This window comes from Uranotaenia lowii, chromosome 2, assembly GCF_029784155.1.
Source record: "Uranotaenia lowii strain MFRU-FL chromosome 2, ASM2978415v1, whole genome shotgun sequence".
NCBI classification, from domain to species: Eukaryota; Metazoa; Arthropoda; class Insecta; order Diptera; family Culicidae; genus Uranotaenia; species Uranotaenia lowii.
Window position 1 is genome coordinate 378,496,719 of NC_073692.1, and position 23,638 is coordinate 378,520,356.

Consider the following 23,638-nt stretch of genomic DNA (forward strand, 5'->3'; position numbering starts at 1 on the left):
CAATCTCCGCTTCAGTACAACGGCGCGTTAGCCAATTTCACCACGGTGAACGTGATGAAATCGGCCAACACGAGCAATCGTGTTGAATGAGCAATTTGTCAATTTAAAAACAGCTTTTTATAAGGATTTATGAGCTCCTGGCAACAAAAAATTTAAGTTTATCACATGGTACTACAAGGCAGGCATCAGACTGAGTCAATTTTAGACCCAAGGTCTAAAAATTTCTTTTTGGTTCAAAACTCATCGTGAGTAAATCTTAACTAATAGGTTTGAATGGAATAATTTTAAATTAAAGTATTGAAAAACAAATATCTCGCGTAAGCTTTCCTTACGTCGTACGAAACTTCTTAAGAATTCACAGAAAACTGCTACAAAAGTTATCAAAACAACTTTAAAAATTTTATTTCACATATAGAATATTATGTCCAGACTGAAATGAAATCATCGATTTCATCCACACTGTGTAATCAAAAGTTTTTTTGCAGTTTTCTGTGAATTCTTAAAACGTTTCATACGACGTAATGAATAATTTGAATTTCATTTTTAGACCATTTTTTTTAATAATTTCTGACATGTAACACAAACCAGAAAACATTGATTTTTTTAGATTTTTTTTTGTGAAAACTTGAAACATGGTTATGGTAGGTAAACATGTGTACTGAATATTGTGATTTTTGATAAATTCTAGCGTAACATTTCATAAGGGCGAAACTAGCAGTTAGCTCGAAACGAGAAAACGCGTTTGAAATTTCGGAATATCTAATCAAATCCTATTTAAAAAACGACCACATTTTGTTCAACAAAATCAAATGGTTATCAAAATCTTTAACTTTTTTCACTCGATTTCAGAGATTTTCGAATTTCGCCTTTTTTTGTTTTCGATTCCAGTTACACGGACAGAAAAAACGACCCACTTTAGGTACTTTTGACGTAAATCGCCACTTCAGTGCAGGAACTTACTAGTAGGTTAAAGCACAACAACCTAAAAGTAGGTACACAGCAAGAAAAATTCGTGTAAATTTAGATCGAAAACGATGCACGAAAACGGAACATCGATTTTGATGTAAAATTCTATCACGGTGTATTTTTTTCGAGGATGTAATTTTTGAGGCGTGTAAATTTAGATCGAAATCAATGCACTAGATTGGATCACAAAAGCTCGTGTAAAAATACACAGGGATGTAAATTTTAAAATTTATTATCATAAATATTGATATTTTTCTACATATTAAGGGTTTTGCTTTTGTCTTGAATAAATACGCCGCATGTATCATTTTTAATTCACATTTATTTCCAAAACTTAACATAAAAAACACCATTCGGAAAGCGTCAGGCTGGAATTGTTGTTGCATCCGATGACTCCCAGCACGGAGAGGTTTTTCGAATCAGCATGATCAGCATCCTCGAATGGTTCCGGAAATCATAATTTTTCGGTCAGCATCCTGCACACTTGAATTGTTCTGACAAAAGTTTCTCCGGATAATCACTGGCCGGATATCAGCCGCTGCGAAAAATCTGACCTTGCTGTAATGAAGAGAAAACTAATCAGTTTCAACCATATTCTTCATTTCACGTCTTATATACTTACTACTAAGCCTCTTAAAGTGCTCCTGTATAGCTACGCCTTTGAATGACTCGTTTCCGAATAATTTTTCGACTTGTTTACTTTGTGCCCGACGCGCAAACTATACTTGAAATATAAAAAGGCACAATTTAAATATTTGCATTCAATTTTAAATCAAACAGATATAACTTTACACTGCTTGTGAAATAAATTTCATTGACCGGTTGATTTTTGCATGATGCAATGTAAAATTAAATAAAAACAGTTTATTTCTATTCAATTTTGGAAAATAGACTGATATTACATCGAAAGAAGTTTAAAATTCCATCCTTTTGTAATTACACTCAAGAAAAAATAGATCACTCGTGTATTAGATTCCGTGTACTTTTAGAAATTTTTTGCTGTGTAGTTGCGCTTTAAGGTACCAGTGGGTGAAAATGACTTACTTGGCAAATTTTGGGAAAAATCGGAAAAAAAAATCATAAAAATGCAGTGAAATGATTTTTTAAGTACCAAATCAGGAAAATTAGTTAAAGAAACTCAAATATGAATTCCGGATGGTAATATTGAGAGAAATGTTGAAATTTCACGGTAATACATTGAAATTTTATAAACCTTTTTATTTGCTCTCATTACAATTTTCACTGTTTCACTTAACTTTGCACAATTCCCGTCATATTCCTTATCTTTCTGTTTCATAATGATGGTATCCCAATCGACTCGGTCCCTCTTTGCCCCTGACCCTGAGCAATTCCACGTCAGGAATGCCCGGACGGCACGGTTTTCGGTGTTTTTGATGGATCTGGGAGGAAAGAAAACATTTCATGAAAAATGTTGGCAAAATTGAATGATGAAAAATGACTCACCTGCTTATATGACTAAAATCTGGTTTTTCTACCGAATACTCTGATATTGATAGCAGCGAAATCTGCAGTAACAGCTCCTGTTGGTGTTTTTTTTTCTGGCAGCAAATTCAGGCACTCCTCCGGCCGAGGAAGCTTCACCAGATGAAAAATTAAAAAAATTATAGTTATGTGACACTTCAATGAAAAAATAAAATGAAATAACATACCCAAATCTTTTTCCCGATGTTTTACCGTCATCTTGTGCCAAAGGAGTCGAGGAAGGACGACGAACCGCGTAGAAAAATCAACTTTTCCTTCGCAAAATAATTCACTCGCGTCTCAAAAGTTTAAACAAAATGTCGGACAATGTAGTGGGTACTTTAAACTTATTTTGAGTTAATGTGGATTAACCGCTCAGTACATTAATTTCACCCACCCAAAACTACGTACTTTGGGCTAAATGCCAATCAACCCAGTAGTGGGTAGTACAGTGGGTTGTTTGCTTTTGTCCGTGTACGTCTGCAAGTTTCGCCCAATTGATCGGCAGTTTTTGTTTTGGTTTTGAAGTTTCGCCCATTGGTCCTACACGCAAAAACTAATTAAGCCGTTTTGTCACACACAGTCAACTCAGTTACGCCTTTTGGCTCTACACGAATAGAAAAATTCACTCCATTTTGAATAGACGTAACTTCACGTTCCAACGAAAATGCATCAACAGGAAGTTTCGCCCAATTGAATTTTATTAATTTTTTGAAAGTTTTAAGTAATTTTAAGATGAAACCGCGTTAATTAGGTAAAGTGCAACCACGTACATCTAAAGCCCTGAAATAAAAGTGCGGCAGACTCAATTTCTCATCGATTTGGTAGCACTGAAAAAGCTTCTAAAATCTTTCAACACTGCCAATAACGTAAACATTCGCATGACTTCTTGTTGATGTGCAACTGTGTTGCAGATTGTGAAGTTGATTTTCGTTTAGTGAATATTATTTAATTTGTTCTCCGTTGTGTCAATTGTTAAAATAAAAATGAAGTGCTTCTTTCCATTTTGCTCCAATGAATTTTCTCTGCATTCTTGATTAATTTCAATTAAAAAATTTAAAGTCTCAGTCACACAGATTACATTACCTCCCACGAATTTGAAAAGGTAAAAATGGTTATGCTCGATTGGAACGACTTTTGACAGTTCGATTGGAACTCCGCGGTGACAGTCTGCCGCACTTTTATTTTAGGGCTTTACGTACATCCGGAATGACCATTTACTTGATTTGTTTACATTTGGCAGTTTCGCCCTTTTGAAATGTTACGCTAGAATTGTTCCTTTTATTACCCCAATTCAAAACAGTCAAAATTAGGAAAATTCACAAAAAAAAATCTCGAAATATCACGATTTTTCAAGAAATTTCTGATTTTATACCACATTTTTTCTATGAAATTTAGATTCCGATTTTATAGCGCTTTTGAGAGAAAAAATATTTGAGGCGCTTGGGATCAGAGGAGTGCAAATGCCTATATGATAGTTTCGAGAAAACACGCTTCAGAGTTGTGAAGGTGCTCGATGTTTCATATATTTTTCGAATTCGAGCAGTTATAATTCAATCAAAAATATGTTCAAATAAAAAATTATGAAAAATATGAGTTTTGCATCAGATGATGTACATTGAAACATGAAGAATCGTTAGGTATACTACTTAACTCGAAATTGAGGATTTTGGACTGGCACCCCTCTGATCCTGAGGACCTCATTCATGATGATACCAATGTAGAATTCAATAGGTTTGGGGAAAATATAATCCATTAAGAATTTTCCCGGTATTCATTTGAAATTTCAGGTTTTTCCCGGTTTTCCAGGTCCCATTTTCAACTACGGTTTCGTCCCGGTTCGCTGGCCACCCTGGCGCAGAAAACATTGTAAAATGATAAACTTTAACTGTCGATGAATTTTTAGTTTTAGAGAAATATTGGGAAACATAGCTGAAATCGCGTTTTTCTCCTTTCCTGATAACCGTGTAAAAGCCGTGCTAATTACGAAGCTCCTAAAACTTTGAAATCTAAGACCTGAGACATTAGATCTTACACCTGATACCTGAAACCAGAATCTAAGATCTGGAGCCTGAGACCTGAAACCTGCCATATTAGAACATAGATATGATACATGAGACTTGAGACCTGCGCAAGATCTGAGACCTGAGACGTGGTACGTGAGACCAAGGAAGCGAGACGTCAGAAATAAAATATGAGACGTTAGCAGTGAGACGTGAGAAATGTGAGAAGTGAGACTTGAGACATGGAAAGTGAGAGGTAAAGTGTTAGAAATGAGAAGCTAAACGTGAAACGTGAGACATAAAAAGTGAGGCGTGAGACTTGAAAAGTGAAAAACGAGGCGTGAGAAGTTAGACATGAGACGCGAAAAGAAAGATGTTAGCAGTGGGTCATGAGACTCATTTCATATTATTTTCGTCGAAAAATTCTGAGGTGCAAATCCATTTTGATCAATTCTGAGGTGCATTATTTTGTTTGATTATTCGTAGAATTCACGATGGCAGACTTTTTTTTTTAAATATGTAGCAATTGAGTCTCTTAAGTATATTAAGTCACACAATTTTCAAGTCTCGTAAATCACGTGAATATTTTAAGTTTTTAATCCATTTCAATGTTTTACGTCATTTTTTTAGTTTGTTTATGCCGTTATAGCCGATTAAATATTTTTAGTCTATTATTCTTTATTGCATTTCTGGACATTTAAAAGCTGTATGGAAGGAACGGATAAGGCTCATTGATAGTGGAGAAACATAAGAAAACTATTATCATTTTAAAAAACCTTTGAAATTGAAAAACCCAAAGGGGGAAATAAATAAAGTTTGAAATTGAAATTGAACAAAAACCAAATGTTGGAAGATAGGAGTTATTTAACCTTTTTGTTTTTTTTATTTTTATTGAATTTTTCGATAAAAAAAATACTTAATTCATAGAGGTTTATTGCAATGATAATATAATAATCTTGCATACAAACTTTCGTACAATTTATTCTAATTTATTTGTTTTTTTCGCATTTTTTTTATTATCCCCATCGCGATGTTCCAACTCCGAGAGGTAAAAAAAAATTGAAATTTGTTCTGGACTCATTGAGTAAGGGAAAAGAATTTTTCATCTCATTCTACGAAACATTTTCCAAGTTCTGTGTTCATTTCACAGAAATGATATCTTTTCAAACAAATTAAAATGTAGATAAGGACGATCAACGCTCAATCTTGAAAGGGAACTGTAAGTTAAGAAAACAGCTTTCAATAGACATTTCTATGAACTGGTTACCCTCAAACTACAGAGGCGTGCAAGTCCTTCATCGGATGGGGACATACCTACTATGAATGAAGCAGGCGACAGAACCGGTCACAACTGATTGAGGAGATTTCGTCAGCGGGTGACGTCAGGCAACTATAGGAAACACAGCAGCAGAAAAAAAATCCTCAACTCAAAATATGTCCATTCCAACTGCCCAGAGCGGACGACGCGTTATGTATTTACCCCAAAAAGTGCTGGGGTTGATACAACAGCACACCGAGACGTTGCACAGTTTACGACTTTTATTTGAATGTCAGTTTTTTTGTGTGTGATCGCTTCGCTGTTCCCCGGGATGTATACAGAATAAGATTTTTCTTCACCAACCGTCAGCAGTAATGTTTGGAATGATAAACAATAAACTGTGCAATACGGAGAAGCCGGTGTGTGCGGGGAGAATATTTCAAACACGTGAAGCCACACTGACGACGACGGGATTTCTTTCGGTGTGAGAAATATGAGAGCTGCTGTCCGATTGTGTCACGCATTGGCTTACTGCCTATCTCCTCCTAACAAGCAGCATGTGTATTTGAAAAGAAACTTGGGGACTTGGGGATAATGTGGAATCGGTCGTCGCTGAGTGGCTCCGTATGCAAACAAATGGTGATGTCACCTTTTTTACAAAGTATAGTTTGATGATTCGGAACGGTGACGTTCGCCCGGGTAGGAATAATTTAGATAACGTGATATTCGTAATGTAAACATATGGCGTAAGGATTTCTACGAAGGTTAACTTTAAGCGATTTTTATGAATTTATTTTTTGAAGTGCTTAATACCGGGATAAATAACCGGAGCTAAGGTTAAGGATATATAAAAGTTGCGATGCCAAGTAAATTTTTGAATATTAGATCTGTCCCCAATAGCATCCTAACTATTCCAAACTCTGCTATGGAGGACATGGTGATGCTTAATAAGTCCCATAGTTTAGACATTCTGATTTGGCAAATGATGCCAAAGCAAACTAACAAAAAAAACTGTCTGCTCTTACTATAGTTAGGCTTGTACATGTTTTTTTAAAGAGAATAATCAAATGGATAGAAATTTTTCTATAGTATCTTATCTGATCACCCTGGCTAGAATCTAATTCGAGTACTTGTCCCCCACGATCTCGGAGGTGGGGAAAGCGACCAAACTCTACTGAAACCGTACAAAAACAACAGTAGAAAATAAATACATGAACATTGGGAAGCAACACTACTTACTTCTTCTTCAGATCGTCATTCTCCTCCCATATCCGCTTGGCATCGATCTCGAGCTTGGCCTTCTCCCGGGCCGTTTCGTCCAGCAATTTCCGTGCGTCGGACAGCTCGTGCTCGTACATCTGCTTGATGTTGGAAACCTCCCGGGTCACCGTTTCCTGGGAGGTGCGCACTTCCATGGTAAGCCGGTTGTTTTCGGCCTCCAGGAACCGGACCCTATCAATGTAACATGCCAACCGGTCGTTCAGATTCTGCAAATCTGTTTTCTCCTGCAGCCGACTGAACCGGGTTGGGCTCAATGGACTCGAAGGGCGGCCATGGTGGATTCCGGAACTGCCAGCTCCCTGAACCGGGGTACTGGCCGATACCGGCACTGGCGTCGAAACGCCGGATCTTTTCGACTTCTGAGACATTTAGGAGCGGTAGGTTTATCTCACTGATGTAACTTTTTCACAAACACAACTCAAGCGCGCTCAAACACCGAACGGCCAACTTTTTTTGAGAATGGAGGCCACACAAAAATAATACGCCTTCTTCTTATTTCCTGTCAAGGTTTTGCTTTTTCTTCCTGTATGATTTCAGACTTGCAGCCGCGCTTCCCCCAGACGGTGATGAAAAATCAACTTTTCCACTATTTTCAACACTTTAAACAAACTAAATTCATACCTTCTCGGTCAATTGAAGCACCGTTAACCAGTCGTACCCGAAATTCCACCGGATAAATCACTTTTGAACGCTGCGGTTTGAAAGTAAAAATTCAAATCGGTGAGAGTTCACACACGCACAACCGCCGCGAAGAAACTGTACTTAACGAATGATGAAGGCGACGGAGTTCAAGAGAAACCCACGCCTCGATTCATGCTTTTCGAGAGAGGAAAATATGAACGAAAGCACGCAGGGAGAGAAAAGCACTCGAATTTTATGCTGCCTCTCTTCTTGAGTGACCGGAACTGCTCGAATAAGTGTGTCTTCACTAATCTGAACCTGCACTGAGTAAATCCCGGATTCAAAATTTTCGATTTAAAGTTTTTTAATACATTTTTTTATTTGGTTTATTGTTGAAAATTACTTTTATCAACACGTGTAACATGTGCTAGGCTAAAAAAATGATTGTAAAAAACAAAAGTGTGGCTCCTTAAAACTTAAACGTATGAGCCGTTTCAAACGAAGAATTATTTAAAAAAAAAACACGTGTAACATTTCAGGTGTAAAAGACGTAAATAGATTTGCGAAAATAGAACCAGAATATTTTTTATAACAGTGTGTTAAACTTCAAGAACTTTCAATAATATTTCGGCATAAACCAGCTTTCGGAAATTTACTCCTTATTCCAATCGAGGACTTCCCGGATAAACCATTAATTTTGTTATGGAATATTTAAGAACGTGTTATTAAGGAATGATGGACGAGTCACTTATCGCTACTAGCAAAACCACATTTCAAAGATTTTTGAGCCCAACCTTTTTTTCTGTGAGGTAGTTTTTTTTAACCATAAACATTCGCAAAAACATAAGCAATGGGAAAAAAGGCCAAATTTGCAAAAATAACAAAACTGACCAAAATAAAAAAATGCTTAAAAATGCTAAAATACTAAAAATAACAAAACTGAAAAAATGGCAAAAATGATAAAAATGATAAAAATAATTAAAGATAGAATTTATATAGAAGTAATAAAAAAAACCCAAATTTGACAAATTATTTTTTCCCATAATTGCCCTCTATTTCCACGCTTGTTTAAAAAAAAACCTTAGTTATGGATTATTATAGAACCTTAAAAAAGTATGAAGCGTAAAAGAAAAACTAGCTTTTGACTGCAGTTTTTTTTCGGTGTAAAATAACTGCTCGAAAATACCTTTCGAGAGAAAGAGAATGAGAGTGCAAAAGTTTGTGAGAGCCGTGAGAACTCGACGAAGGCGCTCAATAAAATGTTTTTGACATTTATGTTACCGGGCGGCGTGCCGTTGGAATTTGATTCGAGTGCTTTTATGCTGTTTAATGTTAGCAGGTATTCCTTCGCACGATCGCAGCGCACCATTCATCGGTGCGGTAACGATGAGCAATTCAATATTGACGTAAACAAGTGAGAGGGTATATAACAAAATGCGATAAGGTATAGTGATCGTATTTTTGTTAATATAATTGTATATTGAAATTTTATTTTCGAAATCAAAATTGACGAATATATGTTATTAAAAGAAGAAAATTCCGAGTTGAATGAGATTGTTTTTAAAAATCTAAAATCTATCAAATCGATAGGCCCTTGAGGAATATTTTGTAACGACACCACAACATATCTCCCCATTTCCAAGCCGCCTTCTCATGCGGCCTTCCTGGGTCGCATTTTCATATGGTAAACAATTTTCTCAGTTGCTATCATCCAACGCGACCTTCCTTTTTTCCCAAGCCAACTTACTCATCATGGTTTTTTGCGGCCTTTCAGGCGCTCAATTTCAACGGTTTTTAGCACTTTTGTCCTTTTGCGGTCTTCCAGGCACGCATTTTCCAAGACGTTTTTCTAGCAGCATTTCAAGGGCATATTTTTTAGGCCATTTTTTGACAGGTTATCCTAGGCGCGCTTTGTAGACCTGGCTTTAAGGCACCTTTTTTCGCGGTCGTTTAGCTTACTGGCGTTCTAAGCCAGCATTCCTAACCACCTTTTCTTATGGTTTTCCAGGCGCGAGTGTTTTCAGGTCGACTTTTCTTGCGGCCTTCCTTTCGGAGTTGCCTGTTAATGCGTCATAGTTTTCTTTAAATATAGTGTTTTGCTAGTCCAGTACTCCTTGCCAGAGTCAAATCTTAATTCGACATACGTACCGAGTGGTTCTAACAAAAATTTCGAACACTTTATGGAAATTGTCATCAAAATAACTTAAGCCCAGTATACAGTACAATAGAAATAATTTATTTTGGTAAATTTTAAATCTTGTATTTACACAGTCGTTTGTTTGAAGGATGCGTTTAGTTATATAGTTGACTTTTATTTTCAGCGGTTCAAATTTTAATACTCTATCGCTCCAAAGGTTCTCGTTAAATTCTACAAATCCATCTTTAATCGGAATTCGATAACAAGGTAGATTTATTGAACACTGGGTTTCACAATGATGAGATTTCCCCGATTTCAGCAGCTTTTTTCTTAGAGAATGGACGTAATCCAACTCAATGGGGTGTTGTATTTATGTTAAAAGCGGTTATGCGACGTGAGAGTCATTAACTGGATCGTTGCCGATTCTAATTGGAACATGGAACAATTTAATGGTTAATATTTGTACAAGTAAGGACGTCTGTTTCCTGCATCGTTATCTGTTGTTTTAGAATGTCTGGTCAATTACTTCCTTTTTCTCAAAAATTTAAATAAAACAAAACATGATCAATCACTTGTTAAACTGTTTGAGCTTCCAGTTAAGTTTGATGGTCACTGTTTTTGTTATTGTATTTTTGCTAATATCAATTAGTAGGAGGTAATGCTGGCGTCCTGTATCCAATTCCAAAATACTACTCATTCATTCAACCGCGGGGTGCTATTCAACTTTCGGCTGGTGGAGGTCATCGTTTGCGCCAGAATATCCGCGTCAGACCTGATAGGGCGTATGAAAATCTGCGGGGAGAGTATCAAGGATTAGGGGAATGTTTTTTGTTTTTTAAATTTTACTGCCATTTACCAAGTTTTTGCGATGAATTTCCACAACCTAATAAAAAGCAGAAGCCATTGATTTTTTTTATTTTACAAATATATGCATATTTAAAGCAGTTATTTACAAAAAGAATTGGTGCGAAAACAAATGCTAACATTTAAATGCGTATATTTAACACGTGTTCATCCCTTAACCAGTTGGACGAGAGGCGTCTCCTTATTCTTCTCGTGGGCAGCGTCAATCAAGCGTTGAAGGTGCTCAGCTTCGTCCTCATGTGAATTGGCTAGATCACCAACCGGCTCTGATTTGTGTTCGGAAGATTTGACGCTGTAAAAATTGAACCATCACCGTAAATTGAACTTTATTTTGGAAGCTGAATATATTTTTATTTACATAATCGTTACAAACAAAATTTCGCTTAACTATCAGACAACAACTCCAAGTAAACTAAGCTTCAAACTAGTGAGCGTGTAAATTTACAGTAAAGCGTGTAAAATTTTACAGTAAGGTGTGGTAAAAAAGAAGCGATTACGATCAATTAGTGCAAATCTGCATATGGGATCAAAATAATTTTTTATAGTGTACATACGAAGACGAAATCGAGCTGAAAATCCATTCCCGCCAGCCCTTGTTGTTCTCGTCGATCTTGGCCTCCACGTCCTCGCAGAAGTATTTCCGGTCGTGGCTGCGCCCACTTTTGGCATCGCACAATATCCGCTTCCGGCACTCGTAGTCGCATTCCGGCCGCACGGGTGAGTTTTTCCAGTAGTGTCTTAAACAAATAATCAAAAAAAGATTCAAACGATAGTAAATTCTATCTTCCAGAAAACCCCAAATCCCATACTTATAATACAGATCGAACAGTTCCTTGTTGTCGGTCATGTTGTTGATCAGCATGTCCCAGTCGGCTGGCCGCAGTCCCCGCATGGCGTAGGCCGCCCGGGTCGAGTACAGCTTGTACCAGATCGGGTAGTCGTACAGGTTGGCCTCCTTCAGGTTCATGATCCATGATTCGTGATCAACCACGAGCTGAAAAAAAAACAGTTGAATTAGTATCTGATTCTATTCCAGTGGGAATATTTTATTTAATGACTATTCTGCAGCTGTTTTTATACTGTTTAAAATCCAAAGGGCATACTTGTTTCTATTCAATTAGCAATCCCTCCACAATCGATTTGATAAAATGGTAAATTTAATCAACCTTTGATCGATGATGATCTTCCGTTTTTGATACGACTGAAGAACATTCGTCGACGCCAATATTAACGAACTAGAGATCTTTATTAAAAAAATATTTATTGCTACCTTCAAAAAGAGATCTAACGTCGTTTATATGTTATCCGCAATAAAATTTTCGCAAAAGCAGTAGAGGACATAAAACCCATCTCAAATCCTTTTCGGAAATTTACAAACATTTTGAAAAAGCTTCAGAAGCCAATTCCTACTTTGAAAGATGGAAATAAACTTCTTTCAACTAACGCAGAAACAGCTCAAAAATAAGTCCAACAATTTGAGTCTGCTCATGATTTTAATTTAACAGTAGGTAGTAAGTAATTGATGCTCAAATTTCTCTAGAATAGGATGATATTCTTTTAAGGCAATAGGTATTTGAAAGTTCTGCGAGACAAAACTTGATAAACTTCAATTGATATACAAAAAAAAATTACTTGGAAGCACTTTAAACTTTTTAGTTAAAAATCTTCAACGAATGCTTGTTTCCCCAATGAATGGAAAAATGCTAAAGTAACTCCTGGGAAATGTGCTTCAGAGCCTTCAAGTTATCGACCAATTAGTATGCCTTCTCTTTATGTAAACTATTTGAGAGAGTTTTTTTTTTTGAATAATGATGATTTACATTAATCCGAATTCTATTTTCTCTGATGAACAATTTTGTTTTCGTCATTCTGCATATCAACTTTTGAGTGTAACTAATATGATTTACGCTAGAAAATCTGAAAGTTATTCAACGGGTGTTTTTTTTCCTTGTAGGGGAGGGTCCGCTGCGACCAGAAGTCATTCGCGGTCCTTACAAAGAATTTATGAAAAAAGTGAAAAAGAGTTTTTTTTTCCATTTGTACACATTAATTCCATTTTTTGTACAATTTTTGAATATAATAAAAAAAAATTAAATTAAGGGTTAGTTTCTGATAGTTAAAACTATTCCTTAATGAAAAGTCTTAATCAATTGCGATTTGAATAATAAAAGTTTCAGTTTAAGAATGTATTTTTTAAATAGAATTTATAGCTGGAGTTCAGCTGGGAACTTCTGGGAAAAATAGAAAAACAGATTTTGGAAAATTTTTGCATCCTAATCATTTTTTTTGTCAGACAATGTCCACCAACTCTAGATTTAGGGGTATGGCGCTCAAAAGTTTTAAAATTACTCAGTTTAGAGTGAAATCAGTCATCGATAACCTACATGAAAAACGAAAAAATGAGTTTGAATCTATTTATTATTCTGCATTGAGGCAAATTCCCGAAAGTTTCAGATTTTGCCTAGATAATCACATTTTGTTGCTAACCAGAATAAAGAAATCTTTAGAAGAATTTGCTATTTTGCAGTACCTGCATTTTTTCATCCATGATATGAATATTTGATGTGATAGATTTGAAACGAAATAAAATTAAATCGGGTTCAAAATTAAAATAACGATTTATTAATTTCTCTATGTATTTCTTTTGCATTTCATAACTAATTTTGAAGGATGAGAAATCAAGAGTGAGACAAATTTGTGCATAAGAAACATAACTTCATTTATTATTATGCAATCTATTTAGGAAATTGAAACTTCAGTTGTGATGCTCAATAAGAAGTTTTAATTTTAATTTTAATTTTAATTTTATATATGAAGGTAAGATAAGCTATTTTTTTTTGAAATCATAATGTTTTGATTATGATTCTGAATTTATAATTTTCCCTCGAATTTGAAAATATCGAGAAATACACAAAAAATCGCAATAGAGAACCTCCCGTTCCCTGAAAATAGCAAAAATGGATATCAAAACGACATTAACATTTGCCGAACATGATGTTTGAGACTTATTTGTGAATTGTATTAAAAAATATATTTTCATCATTTTATTCGTATGTTGTTCTCAGAGCAATTTCGCATTACCAATTCATCTTAATAATCATGATTTTTTTTCAGTTTTTGTTGAGGAATTAAAATTTTTGATGCAAACTATGAATTATTATTAAGAATAGTTTGATTGTATTAGAGGCACAATATACACCGGGCAGATCAGGACAATTTTATCTGAAAACACGGCAAAATCTGGGCATTTTATTCCAAAATTGTCAAACGAAAACCGGGCAATATTCTGGCAAATTTAGTCAAAATCACAGAACTATTCAACTAAAATTAAAAAGAAAACAAATGATTTTTTTTTCATCAAATTACATCATATTAAATCGCATTTTAGGCTTAAAAAAATCATTCATTATTATTAATATCAAGGGTGGCCAACACTTTCAACAGGCGGGCCAAATTTCAGAAACGAGATAGGCTGGCGGGCCAAAAAAAAACAAATTGTTCTGGAGCATGGCCGTAGGAACGGGGGGGGGGGGGAAGGGGGGGGGGGGGGGTTTGGGGGTTAAATTCCCCCCCATGAGGACCCAAAACAGCAAGCGAGGTATCTACTCTACACTCAAAATTTTAAATTCAGAACCAAATTATGATAATAGAGTAAGGTTAATCAATAGTAACAATCTAGACTAGAACTAATGCCAAAACCTCAAAAACCCACCCCAAGTCCCAAATTCTGCTACACTTTTTCAAAATTTACTCACTTGTTCATCGAAATTCAGGTCTGAATATTAAATTTTGAATAAAATTAAACCCACTTCGGAGGTTCTGATTCCATAATTCCCATAACCAAAATTTATCCGTTTTTTGGGTTCTGTATCTAGTTCAGGATTCTTGATTTTCAGTTTGAATAATCATAAGAAATAAGAACTGAAAGCAGTTTTGGAATCCTTGTTAAAATTTGGTTTTGCATTTCATATCAAATTTGAATCATGTTTTTCGAGATTTAATGCATTTTCAATATTTTGATAATTGTTTTCCGAATATGAAAATAGAAAAATTTTGTTTAATATTCAAATTCGAGGTTTTTAAACTTTATCCTCACCCCAAATTCAGAAATGACAATCCAAAATTGAAAAGTCAGATTTGGATCTTTTACATTCATATTTTAATTCTGATTCACAATACAGATTAAAAATTAATAAATTAAATATTAAATTAAGATTAAACCTGAACTACAGAATTTAAACAACAGATTCATGAATGAGGGCTCTAAAACTGGGCTCATAAATTTCCGATCTGTATTAAGATTTGAAAATCGTATTTTTTTAACGTTTCAGAAATCTTATGAAAAATCGGATACAAATTTAAAGCACAATTTTTGAATTCAGGTTCAGAATTCAGATTCAGAATGCAGATTCAAAAGTCAGAAATAGGTTATTTAGCTTGTAGATAAATCTTGCAATCAACATCAATTGTTGAGGAATTCAAAAGATCATGAACTTAACACATTGCAGACCAAATATGAGATATCTCGTTTTTTTCGTTTGCCAATAGTGTGCTACACTTTGAAGTATAACTCGAATGGACTGAATTTAAGTGTTTAATTTTATTGGACAAATTGAACACAACATTTGCTGTAACTTAAAAATGCTAAATTTGTGAAATTTGGTCCAGTGGTTTCTGAGATATAGAACACCGAATTTCGGTGTTTCTCGTCATAGATTTCTTTGTGGTTCTTAATGTGTTAAGATGGCTTGTCAATTCAATTTCCAGATTTCCAATTTTAAAACAAAATTAGTTTTTCAACAGAATTTAGTTAAAAATCACAAATAAAAGGTAGAATTTTAGTTTTTGGTCCGAAAAAAAAAATCCAAATTTCATTTAAAAAAAATCATCCACCGGATTTTTATTATGGAATTGATTCTTGATGAAAAATATTTGCTGTTGAAGAAACATTTTCGCCTAACAAATCTGCCCAAAATTCTATATTTTCCCCGTGTATTGTTTAACATTATTAACACGTTAGGGACACCAAAATTCGGCATTTTATTTTTCTGAAACCAATAATCAAAATTCTGCTAATTAAATACAGATATTTGAATAACGGGAAGTGTTGTGGTCAATTTTGTAATGAGGTTTCATTATTAGATTAATAATGTTCGAATTATGCTTTTTAATAAAGCATACTAGCGGCAAGCGAAAGATGAGATATCTCATATTTGGTCCACAATGTGTTAATATTGCAGTTTTTTTAAATTTCATTTTAAAATCGTTAATTTTTTTCAGGTTGCATTAAGAAAATTTGAACCGAAAATCTGATGATTTTATCTCCTACTTTTTTTTGAAAATTTTATTTATTTTTATCAAAGGTTAAAATCTTTGATTTTGCATTTGACTTTGTATTCGTGTACTGTTGGACAAAAAATCATAGGTAAAAATCAGTCATCAACCCCCCCCCCCATGAGTCGGTTCTTCCTACGGCCCTGTTCTGGAGTATTCGAAAAAATAATAGCAGATTTTTGCAAATGCTATAGAAACATTTGCCTAGATCACATCGAGTAAAGATTAAACTTGGCAGGTTGCCCGGTTTTATCCGAGTTTGCCCGGATATTTAATACAAAATTTGTCCGAGTCGGCGCGGTTGCCGGATTTCATTGAAAAATGTTCAGATTTATTCACCTTTTAGCCAATACGAACAAAATAAAAAAATTGTATTGTAAAAGTATGTTTAATTATGCATCCAAAATGAGAATTTTTAGTTAGTTCTATGAATATAATATCATGTTAGGTTTTGTAGAAGCCCAAAATATGATTTAAAATCTGCTGATAACTTTTGATGGACATTTTTTTCAAGTTTTTTTGCTATTGATATTACCTGGAGTTTTGGTCGACAATTTGAAATCAAATGCCCGGATTTTGCCAGGTTTTTAGATGAAAATAGTCCGGATTTTTCCGGCTCGGATACGTGCTGAAAGAACTCTGGCAACGTTATCATAGATTCATCAAGTCGTTTTTGTTACTTGCATATTTTTACAAATTTTGCTCCATTTAAAAAATAGTATAGATATAACGCAATACGAAATGAATTATGCCTCCTAACATATGTACGTCAATCTCTTCCAAGGCATTTAAAATCTCATCGGTTTACAATGGACATAAAGTCAATTTTATGGTTTCCAAATATAAGAAATTGACCGCCCATTTTCAAAAGTTTTCTAGTTCACCGTTTTCCTTGAAAAAATTGATAGACAAAAATTAATAAAAAACGCAGAATGGTATTGTTGATTAAAAAGCGTTTACCAGGTATTGACATTTAAATGAATAATTTTTTCAACAAACTCTAGTTGCATCATAAAAAATATTGATTTTTCAAAGTACGGACCTCAACCTCAACTCAATCCAACTCTTTCCAAATTTTTCAATATCTCGACTTGACACGTGAATTTGGCAGGCCTTCTATGAACAAAATAAATAGGATTTTGAGTCTTTTTTAATCATTGTACCTTTTTCAAGTCAAATTTTGCTAAAAAAAAAATCGTTCTTCTGAGAGATTTGTCAGTACCAAACCGGTTCTAGTTGAATTTTACTACCTAACAGTAAATTCGGTCTAGTTTTTCATTATTGACCTTCATAAATACAGAGCAAGATGCCAATTATACTATATTTGGATTTGGTTTTAGTACCCCTTTTGTTAAAGCTTAAAAAACAACAACAAAAAATACAGATTATACTTGCCAAAGTTATTTAATTCGGATGGATGAACGAAGTTACTGATATAAAATTCATGTTACGAATGGTTGAAGTTGTTGTAAAAGTATAATTTGAATTAATTTGAATTTGAATTTTGATAATTCAAAAATTTTAATTGTAATTGTTTTTATACAGTAACGGTTACCTTTTTTGTAAAATTATACAGTGAGCGAAATAAGAATAGCACCACTATGTGTTTTGCTTGTTAAAATATGAATGATTGAAAATTACGAAAATTTTCTTCCACAGATTGTTCTGAATTGCTTAACGGATAAATCAAGCATAAGTTTACTTTTTTTGGACGTAGCAATTGGCGTTGAGGACCAATAATGTGAAAAAGGGGTGCGAAATAAAAATAGAACCACTTGAGTTTTTCCAACAAAAACTAGATTATTTTTAAAAATTTACTGTGTAAAAAGGAATAATAATGCTTCTACGAGTTATTTGAATAGGTAACTGCATTTTAGGAGTTTTCCAGAATTCCAAAGGATTTCAAAGGTTTTAAAAGATGCTCCTCTAGCGTTAAGGAATTAGATAGTTGAGCTATAAAACTTTATCAAACTGCTTGATTTTTTCATTAACATTCATAAGTATGATGCGAAATGATGAAACAAAGATTTGAGGCTGAGTTTGAATCCAAAAAGCAGGTTGGAATTCAAAAATACTAATGTTTTTTGATAATCAAACACTATTTCTCTAGTTTTAAGTCATAGATGGCAGCCCTATCTTTCCATTAAACCAAATTCATGCCCATTTTCGAATATTTGGGATTAATAAGGAAGTGCTGGACGATTTTGGTTAAGAAATAAATACATGTACCGTGTGAACACTTTGGAAAATTTTAAGATCACTAAAAAAAAAAAAAATTGAATTGCATCAAGGTCACTAAAAGAGAATTTTTTGGACCGATTATCAGAATAAAGTTATACTTTGGGATGCAGCTTAATGGACCAGACGGCTAGCAATATTATTGGTATGATTTGCAATTGAATTGGAAGTTGAGATGAGCAGGAATTTTGGCGGTTGAACATTTTTGTGCTGGTGATTCTTTTGCAAGTCCGGAAAAGCTTTCTGCAGCGTAAACTTACACAAAACTGTAATGGGAAAATACCTCAAAATGATGAATATGGGCCTAAATAAACCTGGAAAATCAATATTGAGACAAAATTTGGTGTTAACTTGAAGATAGTGCTGCCATCTACGACTTGAAACTGGAAAAAAGTGTGGTTTACTGAACAAAATCAAAATGTTTGATTTCCATCCTATTTTTTCTGATCAAAAATTAATCCCGAATGTTTGTTTCATCATTTCACGCCATTTTAATGAAGAAAGTTAGTAATTTGATGAAGAATTACAGCTCAAATATTTAATTCCTGAACGCTAGAGGAGCATCTTTTAAAACCCCCATTTTAAAACCTTTGAAATCCTTTGGAATTCTGGAAAACTCCTAAAATGCAGTTATCTATTCAAATAACTCGTAGAAGCATTATTATTCCTTTTTACACAGTAAATTTTTGAAAATAATCTTGTTTTTGTTAGAAAAACTCAAGTGGTTCTATTCTTATTTCGCACCCCTTTTCCACATTTTTGGTCCTCAACGCCAATTGTTACGTCCAAAAAATGTAAACTTATGCTTGATTTATCCGTTAAGCAATTCAGAACAATCTGTGGAAGAAAAATTTTCGTAACTATCAATCATTCATATTTTAACAAGCAAAACACATAGTGGTGCTATTCTTATTTCGCTCACTGTATGAGGCCCGCTCATGCGTGTTTCCTCGAAATCAGTTATTATACACTCTTACCCCTTTGGCTCATATCAGTTCAAAGAGATTTTCAGATGTTTGTTTTGATTTTAGTACGAGTAGATTCTAATATATTTTTTCAAATGATATACGCAGATCAAGGAAACCGACAAACTATTAGAACATGGCCTTTTCAAAATGAGCTTCGCGGGCCACAAAATGTTGGTCACAAGCCACATGTGGCCCGCATGCCGTGATTTGGCCACCCATGTGTCGAATTCGCCGGTTGAGTCATTTGAATTTTTCTTAACTTTGACCTCACCACAGTCACAAATTAAACAACTGGAAACACAACCGTTTTCATCAATAGCCGCGAATCAACTGACCATTTCTTCTGCTTATGCACTCTTGTTCATTTTCACACAATCTTAGTATGCACGATAATACTACGATGCTTATTTAAACCTTATTTTATAACCTTTTCGATATTTTTTAATAAAATGTGTATTTCTTTCATTTAGTTGTTAATATTTTTTTTATTTCCTTTTCATTATCTTTATTTCATCTATCCTCTACACCATGATTTAGATAAAGCCTGTTCAAAAAATTGATTTTGGACGCAAAATTCAATAAAAGTATTAACTCAATTTAAAATGTTTGGTAAGATTTATCTAATAAAGTGAATCCGATCAATCCGGACAAAATCCGTTTTTTTTTTCAACGAAATTGGGACAACCGGGCTGGAACAGACTTTTCCTATACTTTAAGTCAAATATCCGGGCAAGTTCGGGTGAAACCGGGCAATCTGGCAAGCTTAGGTACACCGGGGCCAATACAAACTAAGGGGTGCCAAAATAAATGTAGATATCCAAACAATTGCGTGAGAAAAATGAATCTATTATGAGTTTTTGAAAGCCATACTTGTTCGATTTGAGTTAATTCTCAATTCCTTAAATTGGTTTTTCTTAAACTTTTATTTTGTGATATTCTGAGATTAGAATGTTTTTTCTTATAAAGCGTCAAGTTACTTTCGCTATCTTCAACGTTAAAAAGGAATAGAGTTTTCGGATGCATTCTGTAAAAGAAGATTATTTTAAATTTATTGCAAACTAATTTAAACCTTCAATTTTGTCTTTTATATTATTTTTAACATGAATGATATACGAAACCAAAAGATATAAAATTGAAAAAAAGGTCGCCTATTCAATGTTAAGCATAACTGTTGTTATTTTGTTACTTTATGAAACAAAATAAAAAAATAAAATGCGAAAATAGTGGCACAGGAAAATTCATCATTCGTAATGGAAATTTTACTGCAATATAAATTTCTTACCAGAGAAGCAAATAAGGACATTTAGAGAGGCCTAGATTATTAATCCATAAAACATTATAGAAAATTCTAAAAATTGTAGACGATTGCAAATCACATGATTCCGTACAGATTTAGTCCACGGCAATATCTCGTTTTCTTCTACATGTACTTACAATAAAATCTCTGAACCTCAACTCACCCGTGTAGTCTGCTCATGATCACCATCGACGTAGTAAATTCGATAACCTGGATTGAGATTGTAATATGGCGAAACCGAAGGTCCAATGTACGCAATGCTTGTAGCTCGACCTAAAATAAAAATCTTTAAAAACCCATTTACATCATCAGATGACCGCCATACTTAGGTCATTAGGATCATAGAACACCTCGAACTCATCGAAGTGCGTATGCCCGAAGAACTGTGCCACGATCGTACTCTCGTAGCGGGATATGATTTTGTAGTAGTTTCTGCTCCACACTTTCAGACAGTCTGAATGCCCTGGTGGAATGTGACCGATGACGTGCACCTTCTCGTTGGCGAATTCTGCACTCTGTAGCTCGTAGATGAACCACTGTAGCTCGGTAGCAGGATCGGTGGAGTTCAGCAGAAGCCACCAGTTTTTGTTGTTACAGTAGTTCATGTTCATGGAGATGATCCGGTAGCCGGGCCGGACCAGGACCGAATAGAAGGCACCTCGACGGACCGTGTGAGATACGCTAGCCGGCAGCCATCGTCGCCATTGTACGTCTAGTTCGTCGTACAGCCAGGATATTGAGGTGTCCACCTGTTGAACGTATGGTGGTGGGAAGCTGTTGACCGGAGCGCTCTCGTGGTTTCCGAGGGCAGGAAAGATTGGGATACCGGGGAATTTCTCGGACATTTGCTTTACCGTTTCTTTGAGGACTTTGAGGTTTTCCTCCTTGGTTTGGTTCCAGACATCGTGAGGTGGCAGGTCTCCAGTCCAAATGATGAAATCGATGTCGGAGTGTGTTTCTGCGATGTGGTTCAGCATGTGATCTACTGTTCGTTGAGGAGTGTCGCATTTCCTGTAGTCACCCCATTTTCCAGCAGCTCCGTTGGGAGTTGTGGGTCGCCCATTTGTAAGTCTGCAGCACAGAGGTTCGTTGCAATCGGCATTGGAACCCTCGGCATAGTAAGGATCGTAATGGGTATCGGAGATGTGCAGCACCTTGAACACCGGAGCAGATTCAGTAGGAAGAGTAAGTTCTTTAACTTCTGGCTTCGCAACCGGTGGAAACTCAACTTCCCATTCGTGGTAAGGATTGTAGATGTCACCACAAGCATCACCAATGATGAAGCTACAGATCTCATCCGGTCCTATGGTTACTCGTTTCAGCACATAGATAACTTCAACTCCGAACAGCTGACTAACGCCTTCACAGACGCGAGGAGATTGAATTTTTAAGTTGACACAGTAGTGGTAGATCGTTTTAATTATCTCTTCTTTGCTCTTTCCAGTTTTGATATAATGTTGTAGCAGACCAGCACCAGCTTTGCATGCCGTACACGACACCTGGGACATTACACTGGTTTCAAGTTCGAAAGCAACCTGTTGTAGGTTGAAATACTTTATCGTTTTCGTTAGAAGTGGCGGCAGGTGTGACTCTTCCTTGTTGTAATAGAAAAGGGTCCTAGCTGTAGCATTATCTCGGGCCTGTAGCATTTTCTTCAACAATTTTTCATCGTGATTCTCGGAATCGATCACCTGATAGGTGGTCGGTGGTAACTGATGATCATTTTGGCGTTTCTCTATCACCGGGTGTATGCTCCTGGGCACCGTCTGAATGTCCCAATTATCCTCCGGTTGAACCCATTCAATTAAAGATCTTCGCGAAGTTTGACCCGACGACGCACTGAAGATGAATGGATGTGCTAAAATAAATAGGATAATGTTATCTTCTCTCACTTAGAAATAACTACATAAAATCGTCCCCAATCAAGTGCACTTACAGTGAGTTATTCGTAACAGTTCCAGCAGAAAAACCAGGACAATCGGGAAGTAGTACTGACTCATGATTATCTCGAAACGCTTAGCCTTATCATTTGTGACTGCAGCAACAGACGGACCCTCGACTTCAAATCAAACCAACGCGGCGCTGTGATCAATTGCTGATCTTCGTCAGCATACACGTTCCCCGAAGCCCTGGAAAGCAAATAAAACAGGAAACAACCACATTAGTCAGGGTCGGATTATCGCACCGACATGAAAGTTTTTTTGTTTATAATTTTTAAATTTTTTAAATACTAGGTATATTGGTAGAAATTTATTCTGTAATAGATGCTAGTTTTGTTTATTTAAATATAATATAGAAAAAAGAAAAAAAAATGTAAAGCATACAATACTACAGACGATCATCAATAATCATCTTTTAAGTTTATAAATTTTAAAATGTTTTCTTCGTTTGAAAGCTAAAAAATTCATCCAGCTTTAAATAAATAAAATTTGATTTTTATTCAACAATTTTTAGAACTGTTCAATTCGGAGTTCCAAATCCCAAAAAAATATTGGTATGAAACTCTAATACAAACACTATTGCTGATGAGAAAGAAGCATTTGGAAGGAAATCATCAACTACGCGTAAAAGTTTTTTTTTAACTTTTTAGCTTCGTTTGATTATAGTTTTAGTGTTTGAATTCTAGTAAAGTTGTGGTATAGGTAATTCGGTTGGATATGTACTAAAAAAGGTAAATTCACTTAGTTCTTTCAAATATAAACCTGTACAGAAAAAATAGCGGGAACCCCATAAAAGTGGCGAATTTCGTTGAGAGGCAATAGAACTAAATACATACAGCTATAATTTGGTTTGTTTTTTGTAATTAACATAACTTTGAAAATTTTCATATTGATTCCCCATTATGTATATATCATAATATTAATCTATAGGGAAGAATGAGGATACTTGAACCCTGAGGATAGTTGATTCCTCAGCTCTTTATCTCGAAACTGGAATATCTTTCATAAATAGATCAAATGTTCTAGAAAAATTTAGCTAATAGAACAAAACAACAAACCTGTTATGTAAAAAAAAAAATTAAATTTAATTGTTTGAGTTATTGTTCTTTGTTTGAAAAATCTAACAAAATGTGATTTGAAGGTTTCCAAAATGTATGCTATGAGTTCACTTGATCCCTCGAGTCCAAAAAAGTATATTTTTTTTCTGAATGCTAAGCACTAAATTATTAATATTTATCCAATGACTAAT

At 34.9% G+C, this 23,638-nt stretch overlaps 2 protein-coding genes and 1 long non-coding RNA gene across 9 annotated transcripts in view; all 3 read right to left on the reverse strand.

Annotated features, from left to right (window-relative positions):
- LOC129747060 (lamin Dm0-like) overlaps positions 1–7,747 on the reverse strand; it is a 38,274-nt gene extending 30,527 nt beyond the window's left edge. The window contains exon 1 of the mRNA XM_055741074.1: positions 6,949–7,747. Coding sequence (XP_055597049.1) covers positions 6,949–7,358 — 410 coding nt within the window. The 5' untranslated portion in view covers positions 7,359–7,747. The remainder of the gene's footprint in view (positions 1–6,948) is intronic.
- Positions 2,198–2,869, reverse strand: LOC129747061 (uncharacterized). The gene is made up of 3 exons (XR_008737438.1): positions 2,637–2,869; positions 2,431–2,562; positions 2,198–2,366 (listed from the first exon to the last, which is right to left on the reverse strand). It is a non-coding gene; the product is annotated as an uncharacterized LOC129747061 (long non-coding RNA).
- A 2,071-nt stretch (positions 7,748–9,818) lies between the features above and the next one.
- The window catches only part of LOC129747527 (sphingomyelin phosphodiesterase), a 78,177-nt gene continuing 64,357 nt past the window's right edge, over positions 9,819–23,638 (reverse strand). For 3 of the 7 annotated variants that reach the window (XR_008737521.1, XR_008737520.1, XR_008737519.1), the window contains 7 exons: positions 22,386–22,578; positions 20,775–22,307; positions 20,613–20,722; positions 11,422–11,606; positions 11,167–11,349; positions 10,605–10,904; positions 9,819–10,540 (listed from right to left, as the gene is read on the reverse strand). Coding sequence is in view for 3 of the 7 variants with exons in the window: in XM_055741788.1 (XP_055597763.1) it covers positions 10,760–10,904; positions 11,167–11,349; positions 11,422–11,606; positions 20,613–20,722; positions 20,775–22,307; positions 22,386–22,449 (2,220 nt within the window). In the remaining 4 variants the exon portion in view is untranslated. The other 4 variants (XR_008737518.1, XM_055741790.1, XM_055741789.1 and 1 more) reach the window with 4 other exon arrangements.